The 23,021-nt window shown below is 40.0% G+C and overlaps 1 protein-coding gene, 1 long non-coding RNA gene and 1 other non-coding gene across 3 annotated transcripts in view; 2 read left to right on the top strand and 1 right to left on the bottom strand.

Moving 5' to 3' along the window:
* Positions 1-13,275, bottom strand: part of ERN1 (endoplasmic reticulum to nucleus signaling 1) — a 33,943-nt gene extending 20,668 nt beyond the window's left edge. Inside the window, exon 1 of the mRNA XM_075178096.1 lies at positions 13,070-13,275. Coding sequence (XP_075034197.1) covers positions 13,070-13,126 — 57 coding nt within the window. The 5' untranslated portion in view covers positions 13,127-13,275. The remainder of the gene's footprint in view (positions 1-13,069) is intronic.
* A 7,764-nt stretch (positions 13,276-21,039) lies between these two features.
* On the top strand, positions 21,040-21,539 carry LOC142160552 (uncharacterized). Its single transcript, XR_012693272.1, has 2 exons — positions 21,040-21,078; positions 21,232-21,539. It is a non-coding gene; the product is annotated as an uncharacterized LOC142160552 (long non-coding RNA).
* A 27-nt stretch (positions 21,540-21,566) lies between these two features.
* Positions 21,567-21,702, top strand: LOC142095526 (small nucleolar RNA SNORA50). Its single transcript, XR_012677792.1, has one exon. It is a non-coding gene; the product is annotated as a small nucleolar RNA SNORA50 (small nucleolar RNA).
* Positions 21,703-23,021: the final 1,319 nt, after the last annotated feature.

Below are 23,021 nucleotides of genomic sequence, written 5' to 3' on the forward strand. Positions count from 1 at the left end.
TGGGTAGGACTAACCGAAACTTAAGCAGAACACAACATCAGACTGGGAGTTGAAACACACAGCCCATCCAACCATTTTACGATCCATCATAATAAGGACCCCTCGGTTTTATAGGGATTCAAACGGTGAGTAAACATTGGAGGGGGGAGAATTACAATAAGTCTTTAAAACCAGATTGAAGTACAATGGATCTTCACATTGAAAACACTGGTACCACCAGGCCTCTAACCCTCGCCTCTGTCTTATACACACTATGGGGTATATTTACTAAAACTTCGGGTTCAAAAAAGTGGAGATGTTGCCTATAGCAGCCAATCAGAATCTAGCTGTCAATTTGTAGAATGCACTAAATAAATAACTAGAATCTGATTGGTTACTATAGGCTTGCAACTAGAAAGGAAACGGCACCAGGTAGCCCATACAATTCCTCGGGGTGTGTATATTAGTCTAGCTACAAAGCATTCACTACACCACCAGAGGCTAGGTGGACCCGATCATTGGTTTACTCGGAACATATTTAATAAAAGAAAAAGAAATGATCTAATGGGGCACTCTAATGGACAAAAATTATTTTTATTTAAGGTATTAATAGTCTGTTAAATACTTCTTTATTGATTTTATATTAAAACATTCCATTAGCGAAATATAAAATTTGAATATGAATACCACCCTGAATAGGAATAACTGATAAAAAGACAAAAATTAATTTGTCTAACCACGACACTGCTCCAATTATAAACCTAACTTTATTGTCTTGTGTGTAAAAATACACATTTATAAGTCTTTTGTTAACACCACATCCCTATGAGAGAAAGTTATGTTGAATTTGTAAACTTTATTCATGCATCATATCAAATGACAATATAGAGCCGTGATGGCTAACCTATGACACGTGTGTCACTCGTGACACGCGGAGGCAGTTTGACTGACACGCCAGGCGATTCAGTCAAACTGCTTGATTTAAACATACCCAATATTTTTTCTGTACAGCAGCCGCGGACGCTTCTTTGACAGCACTGCGGCTGCTGTACATCTCCCCGTCGGCGAAATGGAGCTGCTGCGCATGCGCGGTCGCAGCACCTCCTCCCTTTCATATCTCCCGGCATCACTGGCTGGATTACCTGGAGCACAGTAGGACTTGCACTTATTTTACAATTTAATATTTGATATATTATCTTTAGATCCTGCCACAATCAATCTTCTGTAGTGTTTTTATTATTAGACAAAAGACTCCATTTCTGGTGAGCCTGCAGGGTATGCAGAGTTGTGTGATTATATATATTGTATTATAGGATTAAAAAAAGTAGAGGATTCCTCTACTTTATTAATCCTATAATACAATATTTATATATAATCACACAACTCTGCATACCCTGCAGGCTCACCAGAAATGGAGTCTTTTGTCTAATAATAAAAACACTACATAAGATTGATTGTGGCCAGTATCTGGTTTCACCCTGTAGCCCAGTGACAAATATATATATATATATAGTGTCATTGGGCTACAGGGTGAAACCAGATACTGGCCACAATCAATCTTATGTAGGGTTTTTATATTTATATTATTATTAAATTATATATTTTTTTAAAAATAATATAAAATATATATATATATATACACACACACACACACACAGATGGAGTAATGGAATGGTTCATACTCTAAAAGACCATCCCTCAAGATACACTTTATAATGTTTCTGCTTGCCTTTGAAAAAGCCTTAGCGAAATGCGCGTCACGCTCGCTGCTCCTACCAAAACCAGTCCCTGCTATTTAGCTAGAATTAGTTTGTATAGACAGTCAAATACCCACGCTGCCCGCTGAGTTAGAAGGTGGCACAAGCGAGTCAGCAATAGTGCAGGATAGTCATATAGTAGCAGAAACATTATAAAGTGTATCTTGAGGGATGGTCTTTCAGAGTATGAACCATTCCATTACTCCATCTGTATTCAATATCAATACCTTTTTAGGGCAAACAGCCATCTAAATTATAAGGCTATTATAAGGGAACATTATTTATTCTAATTACCTTAAGCTACTATTAAGGGCAATGTGCAGGACATAGTGGAAATAAGAGGGATCTTATTAGTCCCTCCATGTGTTTTGAATACTGCAGTGCCTTTCAACTATCCTAAGCCAATTCCTCTATATTGTTGTCATTTGATATGATGCATGAATAAAGTTTACAAATTCAACATGACTTTCTCTCATAGGGATGTGGTGTTAACAAAAGACTTATAAATGTGTATTTTTACACACAAGACAATTAAGTTAGGTTTATAATTGGAGCAGTGTCGCGGTTAGAAAAATTAATTTTTGTCTTTTTATCAGTTATTCCTATTCAGGGTGGTATTCATATTCAAATTTTATATTTCGCTAATGGAATGTTTTAATATAAAATCAATAAAGAAGTATTTAACAGACTATTAATACCTTAAATAAAAATAATTTTTGTCCATTAGAGTGCCCCATTAGATCATTTCTTTTTCTTTTATTAAATATGGTTACTATAGGCAACATCTTCACTTTTTCAAACCCGCAGTTTAGTAAATATACCCCTATTACTTCTATTTTCCATCGAGATCATCTGATCTGTACCTCTCATGTTCAGGAATCATTTAATTCAACCTAATACCCACTTAACATCCAAATGGGTATTTTACTATAACATGAATTCATAGTCTATACCTGTATAACACAGTTACAGACCCACCAAGTACAATTTACAGATACACTACCCAAAAATTCATCCTGTGGTATTAATAGGGGCGTTACTCTCATACGGTTGAAATCGACACGCTTCATTAGTAACGATTTACATTTTTTACTTTTAATCCCACCTATTAAAATAAGTGTTGATGTGATTCTCTATTATTTAGTCGTAAAATACAGCCCCACTAATTGGTAATTACCCTTTGCTGCTAATGAGTTAGTATAAGCTGTGGGTGGAGGCTGTCTCACTTGTACAAATAATTGATCTCTGCCCCGATAGTTGCAGGTGAACATCTATAATAGCGGCTTATGTTTCGAAGTTTACTAGGTAAACATCAGCTGGAGCGGAACGCCCATTCCACATAGATTAATGACAGTTCTGATTAAACTATTAAAAGGTAGCAAAGCCGACTGTCTTATGTATGTTTAGGTCTGAACGAAATAAGCTGCAATTGTCACTTTATTTGATAGTTGTTTAATCAAACCATCAATATTACCTCTGACTGTAATTTTGTTTCAAATGTGGTTGACAAATCGATTACTTATGTAAATATGTAATACTATGTATTGTTAATCTATTACATCTAAGAAGACAAGCATTAACTTTTCCAATTAGACAACACCTGCAGAATTAATTGTAACCACACCGGACAACCCGACATCCTGAAAAAATAGGCTATAAAATGATACAATACATAAGACATTATTCCCTGGCGAAGTCTCTAATAAACAAAACGCGTAGGGTAGGAAAGAAAAATCTCAATCTATATCGTTTACACCGTACAGACCCTTTTCTATTTGCACGGAAACTGGAATGAACGGCAAATGGGAGACTAATACAGTGTGAATGATTGCTCACACTTCCAGGGAGCAGACCAGAGACGGAAGCAATACTAGATATATATTTCAAGGCTTCTAAACAAGATCATATATTTTGAGTATTATATACTGGGAAGGATGACCAATCGGTGATCCCTGCACTCACGGCAAGGATTCAACTAATAGACTTGTTGGATCACCTTAAATGCAAGTGACGAACCTGGTTTTGGCAGGTGTCAAAAAATGCTTCCTACCCGTGTGTGGTTGGCGCTGTTTTTCAGCCCCTTAGTTTTAGTGCAGCAAAATATTAATGATATAGCATACAGTGACTTTCTAAATAACTGAGCTTCCAGCTTCGTGGCAGCAGTTTTGGGAAAGTCCCTTTCCTGTTTTAATTTTCCCCAAGCTTGGTGTGGAAGAACTTGAATGGCCTGCACAGAGCCGTGACCTCAACTCCATCACCTTTGGAATGAACTGTGAGCCAAGCCTTATCCCAAACATCAGTGCCTGTGACCTCACGAATGCTCTTGTGGCTGAATGGATTCGAATCCCCACAACAACGTTCCAAAGTCTAGTGGAAAGCCTCCAGAGAGGCGTGTGGGGGCTGTTATAGCAGCATAGAGGAGACCAACTCCATGTTAATGTCCATGGTGTCGGAACAAGCAGTCTGGTGGTAGTGGGCAAAAGACGATCTGCCGAGCCTTCTCTCGCATCTCCCCAGCCAACTGAACCTCACCTCATGACATCCTCTGGTTAGCACAGGGAGGTCAAGTGGCATACCCGGAGGAGGAGGGAGTGCAAACACCACCACAAAACAAACAGAAGAAAACCTACACCAAAAAAACAAAACAAAAAAACAGGAAAAAAAAAATGCAATCACCGACCCACAAAAACAAACACTATATTATTCCCTATGTAAAAATTGCCACCTTTAACAAATCTTTATATAAGCAATTGTGGTCTGAAAGCCTCAAGAAGCTGTAGTATAATTTTATTTATTTTATACCACAGTTGGATGCTCCCTCACATAGACAAAAGATCAATATTTGTGCCTGTAGATAGCAGCTATATTATAGAAGCCATGTGTATTTAAAAAAAAATAAAAAATGAAAATGTCAAGAGTTTTGACTGTGCAACAAGTCTACCAGGATTAATCTGTATGTAATTACAACATAAATCTGGCCCACATCAAGAAAACTTGGACAACTTTTGCAGTCGACGTCTGAAGAGCATCTCCCTGTACCCACATATATTGTCTCGCCGAGGATGTAAAACCAACACAGACCAATTCATTCTCTTTAGTCTGTTATAATACATCAAACAAGTTTCCAGTGTTTGCCGGACTCTCGTCACGGTTTCGGCTTCTGCCAAAAATAGCCCAGAAACCACGAAAAACACATGTTTGTTTCCCATAAAAACCCAACAGATTGATCTTGTGCTGCTCCAGTGGGCAAAAGCCCAAATGTAGACAAACTGGCTGCACCTGCAATGTTTGCCGTGGACTGACGGATCTAACGGTCAGACAGCGGGGGCTGAAAGCGCTCACACATAGAACACCTGCTCTGTGTTTAGCATTAGACCCGCAGGTAACCCTTTGCTGTCAGAACTTACTCCATCGCTGTGAAGTAAATGAGTTGTACAGTAAATTCTGCAATTGACAATAAGGACTAGATAATTGTCTGGGTGTACCTGAAATTACTACAGAAAGGACACTTTCCCCTCGATGCATCACAAATCTATACGCAACACCCCTGGCGGTTCAACTGAACCTCAAACAAAGATTTTACAGCAGGGTTACGCAATTTGCGGCTCTCCGATTGGCCGGGCACGTTGGGACTTGCAATTGCACAAGATAAAAAGTCTAACCCTCGTGTAAGATTCTGACACTCTTTGGATCATCTTAAAAACTTTGCAGAAATGTAATTAATAGGGCATAAAGTCTACACTATGGGGGCTTTAAATTGTTCACTGTGAAGGGCCTGGCAGTTGGAGAAATTAACTTTTATATTATTATTATACAGCTCTATTTTACCTGCTTATCTCTGCAGGGAAATGTATCTTTCTGTAACAAACATACAAAATGGGTTTGTTACGGTCAAATACTACATTGTAAATTAGCAAATGAAGCATCAGCAGAGTAGCATCTATTGCCAGCCTCCCCCAGGTAATTGCAGGTAATGTTCCCCAACTCCCTTTTAGCCGCCAGGAGCTGCAGGGGTTAAACGTCTGCAGTTATTTGGCAGAATGTGATATTTCCGGGTGATCTTCCTGCTCCTCTCACTTTCCTTTTTATGTTTTGTACAATTGCTCAATAACAAATTATAAGTGAAGACTCCCTGAGGGGGTAGACGTTGGCCGTCACACATTCCTGATCGAGGGGTGGGGGGGTCTTTTCTTCAGCACAGAGCTCAATATAGAGTTGATGCTGTCCTGTAGTTGAACGTGCCCTAAATTAGTAACAAGCTCATGCCCATCCGAACATCCCCCCTTATTATTTTACCGTGGGAGTAAATAAGTGACTGGAAAATACCAACTAGGGGAGGAGAAATAGAGGGGAATTTGCCCCCCAAATAAAATATTCTCTAAAAGAAGAAATATCTATAAATAATAATATTCCTATTAGTCTACCAAGATAGCATTTACACTACTATTCAGGATCTTCCCCAGATCCCCTTTATTACCAGACAATGAGACTTGTGTAGTATAGCACCAACATAAGCCACGGTGTTGTATGACCGGTGAAAACGTAGGTCCACACAACAAGTGCTACCAGCAGCTTACATGCAGAGCAAAACCACAGGCTATCCAGCATTGCGTAATTCATGAACATGAAAATATTATTTTATTAACCGTTGAGTGGAGAGTTTATATGTCTCTACTGCATGTACGCCATAGCCTTGTGCTCTGTTGGAATGTACAGTAGAAGTACCCAACAAGAATGCCCCGGGCATCGGAGACGACAACACCGTACTGAGCCAAGCATTGTATGAATGATCAGTTTATTATGCAAGTTTTGATGTCAGCTTGGGGGCTGGATGTGACCTTTTAAAGGCTTATTGTGACCTGGACAGCTGTGACCTACACTGGTAGGTGGTCTGGAGTCCCTTGTGAATGGGCCGTCACCTTCCTATAAAAGGTGGGCAACCTGGACACACCCCCAAGATTTCATCCTTCTGGGATAAGGTCCGAGGCCCTCTAGTCTCGTTCCTCCCATGTCAGGTTCTTAAAAACCCCTGGTCCTTCCTCTGATGCCACCCTCTGGAGGGAGCGGACAATCACTCGCCTCCCATATTCTTGCCCCAGTAAAATGCCTCATAGCCAAATAAAGGAAACGTCTGAACCCAACGTTGTTTTTTCCCTTATTTCTTATGTTTGGTTCGTCTCAGGTTTAGGCCCCTTGGCTATTTTATTAAAGTCAACCTGCACAATGATCTGCCCCACCTTCACTCACTCATCTCCTCTGCCCCCATATTATTCATAATCCCTAAACGTAGTCCCAACAGGTCCGGTGTCCCCTCTACTCCTGATGCATACTTTATAAAACCTTGAAACCTGGTGGTTTCCTAGGGAAGGATGACCAATCGGTGATCCCTGCACTCACGGCAAGGATTTTCCTACAATCCTAGACCCCCACCCCCACCATCCTTTCATACATTTTATTTATTTTCTTCTTTGTATATACAGTCGTTATATCTGTCAGTTTTCCACAACTTGTTTTTTTATTTTTGTTATAATATTTTGGATTCTATACAAGAATAATGGACAATATGAATTTATGAGGATTGTGGTCTAAGCATCATTTCTGTACAGATGATCGCATTGTCCTCCCCTCCTCAGTTTTCCAGTTAAAAATTCAATAAACAGTCATATAAAAAACAAAATAAACCAAACAAACAGGGACCTCCACCTACAGGATCCACTGCCAGCCTTTCCCAGCAACAGTAATATTTCCATGGTGTTTGCCTTATTTAACCCGACCACTGCCAAAGGCACTCACAAGATGTGACACAGACTTCCCCTATAGCCTTCTGCAGGTTCCTCTTTTCCAGTCAATTTACAATGAGCAGTAAAATAATGACAACGGGAACCTAGAAATAATAGATGTTTTATATCAGTTTTTAAATCAGTTTTGGAGCCCTTTTGTCCTCTAGCAATTTCCACCTTTATTTCAGTATACAGGTTTTTTCTTCTTCTTTAAATAACCCGTTATTAAAAATGTTGCAGAGACATCTTACTTGTACACACAACTTTCTGTAACGTCCTCGTGTTCAGCATTACTAGCACATCTTATCATGAAGAGTTAGTTTAGGTAGGTTGGATTGATTAAATTAATTCCCAATGAGCGAAGTGTTGAGGGCCTGATAGGATCTGTAATAGGAGCATCAGCTAAACACTGTTTCTGCACGGAACGAAGGCTCAGTTACTGCACACAACACGACAGGGATTGTTCACCTGCACAGATCGCTATCTGCCCCCAATTCACCCCCCCCCAGCCTGAAGATCAGGTAACATGGCGTTAAACAAGCCCCTATTGTGATTTACCCAGATAACAGTCTCACACCCACAATAAAGCTCTCTCTGCCCACCGTGATGATTTATTGTACAGAATCATTAAACCGGTTTATTTGATCTTTAAAATACGTGGCTGGTCCTGTGTTTTATAGTGTTTCAGCTTTACTCTACGTGTTAACACACACACACACACACGTGTGATTTAAGGATCAATAATCTCTATATTATATGGATAGAGCCTGTGTCCTACCCCTGGGGTGCAAAATTCCAGTCTACAAGGAGGAAGTCTGAGACTGAAGCGGGCCTGTCTTACATGGTACAGGGAGACCTATGCCCACCAGACCGGGTAGAGGGCGAAATCTGACAGGATTGGCGGATTCTGTCTACAAATCAGGGATTATTTGTCGAGAAATTAAACAGAGTCATTTAGATGTGCCTTCCAGTAAACATTTTTACATTAGGACAGTGTTGGCTAACCTGTGACACTACAGGTGTTTGAGAAACTACAAGTCCCAGCATGCTTTGCCAATATATAGCAGCTTATTGCTGGAAGGGTATGCTGGGACTTGTAGTCTCACAACACCTGGAGTGTCATAGGCTAGCTAAACACTGCATTAGGAGATGCCACAGAACAAAATGGCAGACAGGCAAGTCAGACACTGAGTGACATACATGACAACTGGTGCACATGTGAATAAAAAGGTGTTGTGCTTGCTAAGGATAACGCGTTTGCTTTCATTCTGTATTGACTAGAAGAGACGGAATCCGATTGGTCGCTCTAGGTTACAGAACCTTTTTTTTCCCCCTGTGAACCAGTTCCATAAGCACCTCTGACCAGGGTTACTGCTGTGTTACCCGTTTGGTACTTCCTACCAATCAAGGTTCACAAAATAAAAAGCATCTGTCTCCTAATCCCGTCACTCAGCGGCCCAGCGATAACCTGCGCTCTCTGCTCACCGTGGATTAGTCACAGGGATTAACTACCTGCAGAAATACAATCTTACCGTTCACAATAGAAAGATCAATCCTGTTTAGAATTTTACTAAGACCTGACTGACCATTAAAGTATCAACCAACTAACTGCAAAATCGTACAGGACTAGAGCTACTCAAAACAGCACCAGAAAGTCACAGATGTCTCCACCGTGGTCTACAAGTAAAATAAATGTCCATATATAAGCGTATAATTGTAGGATCAGGCTCCAGTTAAAAGCATGGATAGGACAGAAAATTAACATTTTGTCGTCACAGGTCAGTAAACCCGATCCGCCTCATATCCGATAACTATTGTGTTTGTTCAGAGAGCAGAACAGGGAAAGGTAATGGCAATTCACAGATTTATAAAAGGTAAAAGCGACACACCACTTATTGTCTACAACAACACAAAATATACACACACATAATTATATAGAGACAACCTATAGTAACACACTGTCCCAACTGCACAGTGTCAGTTCTGCTGCTCCTAAAGCCATACAATAAACGTCATGGTAGCCGTTAAATAATGTGTTAATACTATCTAAGGCTTCCTGACTAATATGAAACTCAGCATCCAGAACATAATCAAGGTCTCCTCTCGTTAAGGATTCTGTGGAATTAATGTCATTAATTGCAGGAATCAAGGTCTAATCACATATGAGAAATATGGCTCTTTATTATGACAGCCCTGAGCGAGACCATTACAGAAATAACGACATAACCCTGACTCAATGTGAAAGGAGGAAATGGAGCCAACAAAATAACTGTGATATAAATCTGTACCAATTGTCCACTTGGAAGGAGGATGCGATCCTGTTGCTATCACTGTCTATAGAGCTCTGCAGAGGACAAAATGAAATGATATCACCTATGCAGACCGATATTCTACCCATATCTTTTCCTTGGGAAATAAGCGCTACTTAAATAGATCCTGGGGTTTTAAATAATGGAAATGTGAGTCAAACTCTAAAATAAACACAAAAATGGTTACATGCTGATCTCATGAGATTTTTTAAATGAATTATTGTTGAGTTATGTGTTTTTACATCATGTTCAAGTGATCATATCACATGCTGCGCAGATTACCAAGGCCTCAGTGACGAACACATTACCTAGATAGAATCTATTCATCTTTATAAATACCTCAAAGCACAGATCATAAGAATAGACACTGAGAATTAGGTTCTATAACGAGCAGTTCAAAGAAACAAACAAAAAAAGTGATAGCTTCATGTTTTAAAGAATTCTCTGTGGATATGTCTCCGGAAATTAAGTACTATGGGTAGTGTCAAAGTTTGGTACCACAAAGATGCAGCAATACACTCAGACTGTCACAACATAAAGGGTAGATGACAGGAGAGTGAAGAGTCAACTAAATGTGATTCTCCTCAGCATCCAATGCCATGTTAGTACAGATGTAAAGGAGTAAATGCCCCACAGACTTCTCAACATTCTAATACAAATGTTTATATTACCCCAACATGAGGTAATCACAAACATGGCGATGCAGGGCTTGTTATAAGGCTTCTGATCTGGATCACGGCTCGTTTTTCTGGCTACACTACACGTCATTTTCACATTGCCAGGTGGGACAAAAAGATGTTATTTCTGTCAGTTGATTTGATACTTATCCGCACAGGACATTTTTGCACTGCAGATTCAGCTGGCTCCGGTTAGAGAAGCACCTCCTTCCTAACATGACAACCTGCTGCTTAGGAGCCAGAGAAGGCATGGTAGACATATTTAGCTAAATAAAAACACTCTAGTTTCAGGTATATTAATACACTCAGCAATACACCCACTTTCATATATACTGAGGCCAGATAGTGGTGTTACTTGTGCTTTAATTCTACATTTTTCGCTGATTAAAGGGTACTTATTGTTGGCGGTGAATTCATTCCATAGATTTCCCCAGTTTACTGTCAATGTTGCATCTTTTGGTAACAAGCAGGTTAGGTTATAACAGTTGAGTATGGAACAACCTTAACCAGCAAATAAACAACTTAAAAGTCATCAAAATAAACAGCGACACCTGCAGGCCACAAGTTGTTATTACACAGCATATGGAAGAGGTACAGGAAGATAATAAAGATCACTTTTTTAATATATATATATATATATATATATATATATATATATATATATATATATATATATATATATATATATATATATATTTAATTTAAGTTGGAAATAAAAATATTTGCACGCCATATAAAAGGATGCAGATCTCTGGCTATGGCAGATGTAACTTACATGTGGCTCTTGAGCTGTTGGGGGGGGGGGACTACAAGTCTTAGCATGCTCTACTAACAGCTGGAGAGGCACATGTCAATGGAAACTTTACATCAGCCAGATGGTGACCGTTCTGAGAGAAGGTGGCCCCCGAACATATCGGCGTTTACCAACATCTGTGATCCCCACTATGTAAATGACAACGCAGGAGGCCAAGTCTATGAGGGAAACATGTCTGCAACTGAATACAGGACACCAACGGCAAATCAGAGCCTGCCATGGAAAGCAATAGACAATGGGTTGCACTAATAAACACTGGTTTTATACAATGTAAAATATACTAAAACTACTCACTAACTGCAACCTAGCAACCACAGTCACAAGAAGAGTTATCCCCTAGCATGTCACATGCAATGATAATATGATGAAGCAGAGGAGAACTTCAAGCATGTTATAGGTCAGTGTTGGCTAACCTGTGACACTCCAGATGTTGTGAAACTACAAGTCCCAGCATGCTTTGCCAATATATAGCAGCTTATTGCTGGAAGGGTATGCTGGGACTTGTAGTTTCACAACACCTGGAGTATCACAGGTTAGCCAACACTGTTTTAGGTCATACACTGTGACATTAATATATGATTAAACTTCTGTAAATAGCTGTATAAACGCATATTCTATAACTTATAACCCAACCTGCACTGTAATGTATTAAATATATTAAAAGTCACTTCTGCTTTCCGTGCCCAGCAAATTACAGTAGCAAGGGCAGAATGAGGCGTTTGGGTATCTCATGTTGTGAACGGTGTATCTAAATAATGAAAAAACCTGCAATCCCATGTAACACACGTTTATCAGTTTAAGGATCATTAAATTAAATAGTAACAAAAATAACTCTTGTGATTGCTCTGCTAATCTTAACATTTAAAAAAGGATAATACTGAGATTCATATGATTTAGGACATGTAAATAGTGTACTTTGTTATAAGAAAACAGAGACAGGGAGATAGAGGCCACCATATAAGCACATAACATATGGCAGTATGAAACTTAAATCTGACGGAAATGTGATCTAAGTTTCATCTTGTGCAGAGATATGTTGAGGAGCAAGATTACGTGGGGCACATTTACTGTATACAGTGTAAACAGTGCCTAGGGCAGTGCCAACCCTACAAACACAAGACTGACAGGTAAGTACACAATAGATAGGCAGATAAATTACCCATACAATATGGACATCTACACAAAGATGCAAGTGCTTAGTGGGATACATACACAGGCAAATTATATATATATATATATATATATATATATATATATATATATATATATATATATACACACACACATAAATCTATAGATAGTAAGTGCAAGCAGGTAACTGAGTGCATACATAGATAAGTGCTCCATCTGAGTGTAATAATGCACAATTAGATACACACAGAAAAGTGGTTACATGGGTAAATAAATATATACATAGGTAAGTGTTCCATGTGGTGTGTGTATATATATATATATATATATATATATATATATATATATATATACACACATACACAGATGTATACATGCAGGGAGCAGGGTAGAAGTGCTCCAGGTGGTTAGGTATATATAATGCACATGAATCACTAGACAGTAAGTACAGGCAGGTAAGTGACTATATACACACACACACACACACACACAATACACAGGCTGATGTATACATACAGGGAGCAGGGTAGAAGTACCCCAGGTGGTCAGGTATATATAATACACATGGATCACTATATACACTATAAGTGCTGGCTATGAGCACACAGCTGGCATCACTCACCATCTGGCAGAACAGGAGTCCCAGGTACAGGAACCCCCTCAGCAGTGCCCAGCCCATACCTGCTCCCAGGATACCCCCCCACCAATGACTGTGGCCCTTCCTGGGGCTGTGATGCCCCCGGGCCCCGTCCTATGTGACTATAAGAGCAGCGAGCAGATCCAATGTCTCCCTTCCTCCATTACTGCCCAATGTGTCTGCAAATCTAGCTTCTTCCTGTAGGAGGATCCCCGGGAGCCGGCCCACCCGTGACATCAGAGATCACCCACGGCCTCCAGTGTGTACTGATACATTGTTGCAGACTGTGACACATGGAGCTTACACTCTAATATTATGCAGCTATGTCCTCTATACAAGACACTCATGCATCGGTCAAACCTTGTTCTAAGAGGCTTGCAAGTGGTGCAATGGTAAGATCCCGTCCCAAGAGCTTACAATCTAGTGGTTTGATAGTACCCCGTTCCAAGTGCTTATAGCCTAGTGGTCAGAACCTGTCCCAAACAACTTGCAATCAAATAGTGAGAAGGAACAGTCCCTGAAACACAGAGCTTACACTCTAATGGTGTGGTACTTAGGCTCGGCCCTAAGGGGCTTACAGTCTTGTGGTATAATGAGCACAAACCTGTGTACAATCTAGTAATCAAATGAACACACAGCGTTCAGGTATTTACAAGCTAGTGTATTATTGTCACCCTTTGTCCTAGTGAGCTTGCAGTCTAATAGTGTAATGGACAGACCCTGTCCCAAGAGCTTATGGTTTAGTGGTTTAATGGACAGACCCTGTCCCAAGAGCTTATGGTTTAGTGGTCAGAACCTGTCCCAAAAAGATTAAAATCTAATGATGTGGGGATCTGACTCTGACACACGCAGCTTACACTCTAATGTTTTGTTGATTAGGACCCTGTCACAAAGAGCTTACAGTCTAATGGTGAGGTGAACAGACCCCATCACAAGGAGCTTGCAATCTAATGACATGGTGATCAGGCACTGTCAGAATGAACTGACACTAGTGGTATAATGATCACACACTGTCGCAAGGAGGTTACAATCTGAGGATTCAATATTCACACTGTATAGGAGCTTACAATCTATTGGTGTAATGACAAGAATGAGCTCTCACTCAGGAATCACCATCATTCAATCAGTTTTGGAGGTGCCTGACTGTAAACCTGTCATAACAGCCTCAAACTATAACAGCAGCAGGTGTAATGTGATAGGCCGCATTGTACACAGCTCTTGTTTACACCCAGTTCAGCCAGCGGGTGTATGGATAGAGTGACGCAGGTAGAGCGACACAACAATCGCCACACACTTTCTCTGGGTTGATTACTATTCACACTGTGGAAAAATCAGACACTTGAGGAGTCAGGTTCTCCTGGCTGTATCATGTTACCCATTAGTAAACATAACAGGCGGTATACATGTTTGTGCTGGGATTTGTTCCATTTATTTTAGTCTTGTGCTATCTCTCAGGTGTTTGTTTTATTAAAAATTCAGATAAAGTCTCGGGGGTTTATTTACTAAACTGCAGTTTTGAAAAAGTGGAGATGTTGCCTATAGCAACCAATCAGATTCTAGTTGTCATTTTGTAGAATGTACTAAATAAATGTCTGATTTAAAATCGTTCTCAAAACTATTTCATGTGCAGAACTTCATTGGTAGAAAGCACAGTTAGGACTTTAGGCAACTGGTCTCACTATAGCTACATTTACACTGTAGTAAAAATTCTGCATTTAGAATGCAAATTAAATGTATGTAGAAAGATGCAAAAAAGAAAACTCAATGTACAAAATGAGACAGGCGATTAACTATCATTTCACTGCTTTGTTTTGAGCACTTCTTGTTCCATTCCAGGGCGTCTTATTTTCCTCAGTGTCGTGGGCAGCGCGGTGGCTCAGTGGTTAGCACTTCTGCCTTATAGCACTGGGGTCATGAGTTCAATTCCCGACCATGGCCTTATCTGTATGGAGTTTGTATGTTCTCCCCGTGTTTGCGTGGGTTTCCTCCGGGTGCTCCGGTTTCCTCCCACACTCCAAAGACATACTGGTAGGTTAATTGGCTGCTAACAAATTGACCCTAGTCTGTGTGTATGTTGGGGAATTTAGACTGTAAACCTCAACGGAGCAGGGACTGATGTGAGTGAGTTCTTTGTACAGCGCTGCGGAATTAGTGGCGCTATATAAATAAATGGTGATGATGAAGATCAGTGCAGTTAAAATCTTACATTCGTCTCATTGTAAATGCAACGAGATGCAGTTAAGAAGCGACCACAAATGCATTTGGCTTTAACAAGATGGGCAGAACGGTGGTGATGTGAGTGAGTTCTCTGTACAGCGCTGCGGAATTAGTGGCGCTATATAAATAAATGGTAATAATAATAATAATAGTAGTAACAAGAAAATAACTTCCTTTTGACGCATGTATAAAGAAGTGCAGCTGGAATTGTAAACACAAAACCATATCATGTGCATATCACATGAATATTAATCACAATGCAGTTTATATAAATGTTTCTTGACTTTTCATGTACGGTATAAAAAATGCCTTACAAATGCATAGACTAAAGCAGGGTACACACTTATGCAATAATCGTGCAGACCACACGATTCACGACTGCTTGGTCAGATATCGCAGGAGTGTGCACACTCCCACGATCATGTGTTATCTTACCAAAGCACGTTGCGTCTGTTGATTTGGTTTTCTAAACTTCCTAAAAACCACGATCAGCGACGGGACGATGTCGGGCAAATGCGGAAGTGTGTGCGCACTCACCACCAGCATTGTAGGAAGATATCTGTAGAGTGTACAGAGTCACAGTCTTTTCAGCAGACGGTTAGGAGAGATGAAGGTCACAGATCTGAAGGTAAATGGTGTAGGTGTGTACACATGAATCCACATGCTCATCGGGACTTTCAATCGTTGGTGATTTTGTTACAGAACTTGCATCTGAAGTAAGATTACATAGGTGTGTACCCAGCTTAACTCTGGTTGTAGTAAGTGTAATTATCTGGATCACTTATTGGAGTCAGTGGAAAGAGGTAACATAGATAATGGTAAAATCATGGTGTGATGATTAAACTGACCTGGAACCAGTTTCTCCACTTGGATAAAAGGTTGTGACAAATAATAGACCCCAGTCATATAGTAACTATGGGAGGGAGTTTACCTATGTAATAATGTCACCAGAGAACTCCCTGACTTTCAGTCTTTATTAAGGTCTGACCTATCACTATACCCCTACTCCCAGGCCCCACACTCTTAATTTTAAATTTGTGCCCGTGAAATTGTGGATGCAAGAAAATATGGGGAGATATCAGCTTATCGTCCGTATAGTTCAGTGTTGGCTAACCTGTGACACTCCAGGTGTTGTGAAACTACAAGTGCCAGCATACCCTTCCAGTAATAAGCTGCTATATATTGGCAAAGCATGCTGGGACTTGTAGTTTCACAACACCTGGGGGTAAATGTATTAATGTCCGGATTCTTCAACTCTGACGTGTTCAGCGTCTTCGGCGATTAAATTTAAAGCGGCGCTGCGTTGTAAAGGGTATAGTTAGTTGTCTTAAAAGTGGGTGTGGCTTAATGTTTAGCAGAATTATTTTCTTTATTTTGTGTGTCAATCTTATATTTGAAAAATTAGTTCTTAATTTTAAAAATTATGCTTTAAAAAATTGTTAATTAAAAAAAATAAAATCTAGTTTGCTAAATAATTAATTCACCTCTTAAATTCATTGTGATTTTGACTGCAAATTAGATATTTTAAAAGACCACTTTTTAATCCTTTAAAACGGCTTCACCACCTACTGTTAAGTGTTACTAACCAGGTTCTTACCTTCCTTCGAGTCCCAGCAAAGCTCCATAAAGCTGTATTTTCCCTGGTTTATGGAACTGACGCTACAATTTGCCCACTGAGTGTGGATTTCTGTGTATGTTTGAGCATCCTTTGTGTAAATAACTTGTGCTCAGTCTGTAAATAGGTGAGTTTGTAGAATAAACCATTACATAAAAACTGTAACCGTTTAATATAATCAAATTAGAATTAATTGTCGGGTATTTTGAAGCTTCTTTTTAGTATTTTGCTATCTGGAGTTTCTACTCACAAAATCAACAGCGACATCTGCAGGTTACAAAATAAAATGCTGACTGACTACTATACTAAAGAGGAGGAATCTAAGAAAATAACACTAAGGAGTATATTTACTAAACTGCGGGTTTGAAAAGTGGAGATGTTGCCTATAGCAACCAATCAGATTTTAGCTATCATTTTGTAGACTGTACTAAATAAATTATAACTAAAATCTGATTGGTTGCTATAGACAACATCTCCATCTTTCAAACCAGCAGGAAACTCGTAGCTTGATACATTTACCCCTAAGGCTTGATAAATTGCCCCAGACCACAGTCCCCATTTAAAATTATGGAGACTCTGAAATTCTGTGATACTTGGCCTAATACAGGAGATATCTCTGATACCTCCTGTGTTAGGCCTTTGTTAAACAACTAGGACACTAAAATATGCCGAAACGCCTTTCTGCATGGTGTACGGCTTGAAGAATAGGCCCCTAAATATAATAAAAATTCTGAATTGTTTTCTGCTGAAATAAATTACAATACTCTTTTACCTTCATTTATTTATTTATTTATTTTTTGAGTAAATACTTTTTTATTAGGTTTTATAGGATTAGAAAAATGTTAAATAATCATAATAAGAACACAAATAAAAACATGTTTAAGGGAGGGGGATAAATGGGAATATCGGGTAACTTAGCAAAGGGAGGGTAAGGTTTTAACAGGATTCTCTTTTACCTTTAATGTTACACAATATAAGAAATTTGTACCTTAGTGATAGTTTTCCTTGAAATAATTTGTTGGTATGATTGAATTAAATTAAACCATAAAAAAATGTAAAAAATAGAAACTTCTGCAGAGAATTCGGCTGTAAATGACATTGTCTCTCCAGAGGCAGAGATTATCATAAGAGCTAATTATAGTTAATTACAGCTCCTGGTAAGAAGTGGTTTGTTTTTTTTTTTTTAAATATACTCTATACTTGTCCTGATAATCCTTGTCCCCATTAACTGTGATGATAATCTCTCTGGTAGATTTATAGAAGACCTGTTATGTTCTTCTTGTATCCATTACAGTATGTAATATTCTCTCAAGTGTTGAAGAGAAATTAGTAGCACTAATGCAACATATGAAATAGCCAAATGCTCCTGAGTAAATGACACATTTTACTTGTGTTTCTCCTCTGCAGCAACATAACATCATTTTACTATCCCGCAGTTACAAACACCACAAAGTACACACATTACACTCTCTCTGATTTCCAGGAGCAATGCCAATGATTCAAGATTTGTAATTGAACTTTTTGTCATAGGAAAAGGCCCTTTTGAAACATTGCACATCAACCGCACAGTACCACTTCTCTTGACCTGTTTTCTGGGTGTAGTTCTCAGTATCTATCCTTATTATGTACATTTGGGCAACTGCTCGATACCACTTCTCTTGCTTTGTATAATGGATGTAATTCTCAGTATGTTATTCATCGGGATGTATGGATAAATGCACAGTGTCACTTGTCTTCTCTTGTAATCTGCAGTATCTGCGCTTATTTTGTATGTATGTATAGCTGCACAGTGCTACTACTCTTGTTCTGTACGCTGTGTGTAATTCTTATTATCTTTTCTTGTTCTGTATGTATGAATAACTGCACAGTATCACTTCTTTTATTAACTATGCTGAATGTAATTCGCAGTATTAGGCACCATTCAAGTTTTGGGACAGTGTAAATGACAGTGTGAATGAGAAAGGGTGAGGGGGGGGGGGGGGGGGGGGGCTTAATCGCGCTACCTTAACGTGTGGACTGCCTCCAACCTCTACCCTAATTCCTGATTAGTGGGACAGTCCCATCTACTTATGCCTCTCTAGTCGAAATCTGGACAGTTAGAGTATGGTACCATATCTCTAATTCTGTAGTCTGGGTGCAATTCTCATCTATATCTGTTCTTATTCTGTAGATATATCTAACTGCACAGTACCACATCTCTTGTCCTGTATGCAGTATGTCATTCTCAGTATTTGTTCCACCGTGTTACAGGGCTCATTACTTCTGATATTTCAAAGAGGAAGTGGTGCAAACGTTTTATAATCATAACAGTGATGGAGCGTGTAACGTATAATCTGATGTCTTATCCCTAGCAGTGTATCACGTATCTAGCTAATACTTTCCTACTGTTCTGCAATGTCCAGGAGAGTCCGGAATTTCAGGGAGTTTCCTGGGAGACTAGGCCACACTGTCAGGCCTCGCGGGGCAGGGTGCCATGACACAATACGCTTCATTACGGCTCTTCTCCAGTGTGTGTTGATGTGATTGTGTCATTGTGCAGCAGAGAGTGGGACTGGGATAATGGAAATCACATTGTCATTCCACCCCTCACTTGCCCTTTGGATCTTCCCTCTGGGACCAGAGGACCTCTATAGAAGAGGCCCCAAACCCAGTGGCGCACGCAGGGGGGGTTTCTGAGTCTCTAGAAACCCCCCCCTGCGCTAACTAAGTGGCCACTGTCCTATACAGCAATAAAAGAGAAATAGGGGATCTGCGCTTTCCAAGTGAGGGTGATATAGGCAGCAAGGGGAACAAAAAGATAGGAGTTGGTCTATACTCCTAGATAAGCCATGCCAAACATACGTAATTCCCCAGCGCGAAACAGAGTGGAGTAATGTGTAACAAAGATCTATAAATGAATAAATAAAGTATATTCTGTATTGGGCATCAAACCAAGCATACATGAACACAGTTAAAAAAAAGAAACAATATTAACAAAACCAGATATTTGGATATCCAAGCACTGCTAAGTTGGATTAGATGTACCAGTAGGGGCTGGGTGTATCACTGGAGTCCATAAATTTGTGTTACCAGAAGAAAGCCAATAATTACTGGATACTGGTGTATTAAAAACAGCAAAAATAACAGCAAAAAACAAAATAACAATAGCACGGCAAAAAATCCTCAATGCAGACTGGGAAGGGTGGGTAGTGCACTTACCTTCCTCCCCAGATATACTCGTCCTAGTGCTTTTGCTTGTGACTATTCTCCAGGTGTACAGAATATACTTAGACAGCGCCGCGGCTGCTGTATAGGACAGCGCTGGCGAAACGGAGCGCAGCAGCTCTCTCTCGTTTTTTGGGTCGGCGGGGGGGACTTGTAGTTTCACAAACACCTGGAGTGTCACAGGTTAGCCAACACTGATCTAGATAGCTCACACACATTGTCCCTCTTTTATGGCCTGAGAAGAGTGACAATAATGTCCAGCACCTGTGTTCTACTTGCACTAGTCCCAGTTATCCCTCATATTATCACTGTACAATGATAACCAGTCACTGTGCCTCTACAGCTGCTGGAGAGCTACAAGCACTAACAGCCCTTTCTTATATAGACACGAGCATTGCATGCCGGGATTTGTAGTTCCATGGGCTCATTACTGTCTAGCTGAGCGGATGTCACGGGGACATTCGCGGACACGCCCACCGGAAACGCGTCACCGTGCACTGGCTCTATATAAGGGAGCACACCGCGGAAGCTCGGTCTTTCCAGCCTGCGGTGAGTGCAGAGGATGGTGGGCTTCCGGGGGAGCTGTGCGTGGTCCGGTGTCTGTAGGGTGCAGGAGCTGCTGATGTCTATTGGGTGGGTGGGTAGGGTTTGTTATAGAGCCAGGGATTTATACACTGGACTGGTGCACATAGCGGGGCTGTTATACCTGTGTGTTATTATGGGCTCTAGTGTGTAACTGATTAAGGCTGCTGGAGTTTATATAGTATATATAGAGTGTATAGCAGTTATATAGTGTATAACTGTGTGTATGTATTACATCTAATGTTGATTGCAGTGCTATATAATGTCACACTTTCCATTGTAATCTATGGGCGTGATCTGAATAGCTGGGAAATGTTAATACATTTTTGATTTCTACGTATTGCTGGCTTTCTTTGGTGTGTGTGTGTGTGTGTGTGTGTGTGTGTGTGTGTGTGTGTGTGTGTGTGTGTGTGTGTGTGTGTGTGTGTGTGTGTGTGTGTGTGTGTGTGTGTGTGTGTGTGTGTGTGTGTGTGTGTGTGTGTGTGTGTGTGTGTGTGTGTGTGTGTGTGTGTGTGTGTGTGTGTTGCAGTCCTGCTATATGATAAACCAGTGTGGGGCAGCATTAATGATGATTTAAGTGTGTTAGACTTCTGATGCTGATGAAGTCAAACTATAAAACTGATGCTGTTCTTTGCAGTAGTTACAATAAAGTGTCCCTGTGATCCTGTGCCCTGTATAATTGTCTCTTCTGTTTCAGGGAGGAAGATGCTGTAAAGATCCGTTCTGAATAATCTATTCTCTGACCTGAGGATTGGGAGCATCCTGTATAAACGTGGTATAATCTATGTTCTATGACTGCTTTTATATATCAATAAAGTGAGTTTTTTTTTCCCCAAACATTGGTGTCTGTTGCCTTTGTCCGCTAAGCACTGTCTTTGAACCGGTGAATTGCCAGGTCTGTGGCATCATCGGCTAAGCATCAGTGCGATAGTAAATGCTTGTTATAACTGGTGCTTCTTGGCTAAATCCTGAGTAGCGCCTTTAAAACAAAGCTACATGTTAATGCAAGACTCTGGTCAAGGAGTGTGATGGGTTAGTATTTAGAGCTACTTTTGGGGTAAAGTGGACTCTTCCAGTCAGTATTTAACTTATGCGCAAAATGGAAAACTAGTTTGCACCCCTTGCAATGAAACATGGTTTTGTCCAGGAGACTGAAATAAGAAACTTCTTAATTTAAGATCCTTAATGAATCGGGTCCCTTGTGTAGTAATTGGGTGGCCTTCATGGGATTATGCTCCTTGCATGGAATCTGTCTGATTGTGCTGGGACTTGTCATTTCATGTATGTTTGTGTTTACTCAGATTACTTTAGAGAGATTACACATTTTGGGAACACTATCACTGGGCCAGAGTGGGGGCTGTATGTAACTTTTTTTTTTACAGGCGTGTTGTGTGAAGTTTAGATGGTAGTGTAATAGTCACATGTATATTATATGAAGGTGATAAGTGTCTGTGGGCCTTGTATTCTTTTGTACCCTCACTGTAGTAAATCCTATTTATACAGCAGCACCATTGTGCAGTGAGTATTTGTCATTCATAACAACCCTGTCCCATGTATTTGTCATTCATAACAACCCTGTCCCATGTATTTGTCATTCATAACAACCCTGTCCCATGTTAGCAACCTGTAGGTAACTGGCCTCTTTTCACTTTGGGGGGTGGTTAGCTCACGAGCTAAGAAAAACAACGGCTATAGAACCATAATGGACGACATCTCAGAACATGACAAAGGTATTTAGTGAATCTTGCTGAATTGACCACTCTCAGTGCATGTTGCATGTAAGTTATGCTAGCGGTGTCTTCAGTTCTGACATAACTTGTGTGAATTTAATAAATCCAGGTGTCCATACTAGTGACTATTGAGCTCTTGTCCCAGTGTTTGAGGATAAAATGACACCTTACATGCTGTAGTAAAGCAACTATAAACACCAACAGGTGATGGTTTTAGGAAACTTGTAATAAAAAAAGACATTAACTTGAGTGCACATTCTCATTGCTGATTTAGAAAAGCCCATAGAACCAATAAGTGACACACGATAGGAATTCTGGGTAGAGGACTTTCCAGCAACTGTGCATCCAGAACGACTAGTGGTCTTGCACAGATGCAGCCTCAATGTGGGGGTCTTTAATCTGACTAATATACGGCTGGTTGAAGCTCATCCCTCTATAAATGCATTTATTAGAATGAGGCTGCTTGTACGGATGAGAATTTGATTGGGAAATACCTCTATCAGATATAAGACTTACTAGTGAGTGACTGGCTCACTGGAATTTTACCTGTATTCCTTGTGGGCTGAGCCACAAAACACTAATTTTCAGG

The sequence above is a fragment of the Mixophyes fleayi genome, chromosome 6 (assembly GCF_038048845.1).
Source record: "Mixophyes fleayi isolate aMixFle1 chromosome 6, aMixFle1.hap1, whole genome shotgun sequence".
Lineage (NCBI taxonomy): Eukaryota > Metazoa > Chordata > Amphibia > Anura > Limnodynastidae > Mixophyes > Mixophyes fleayi.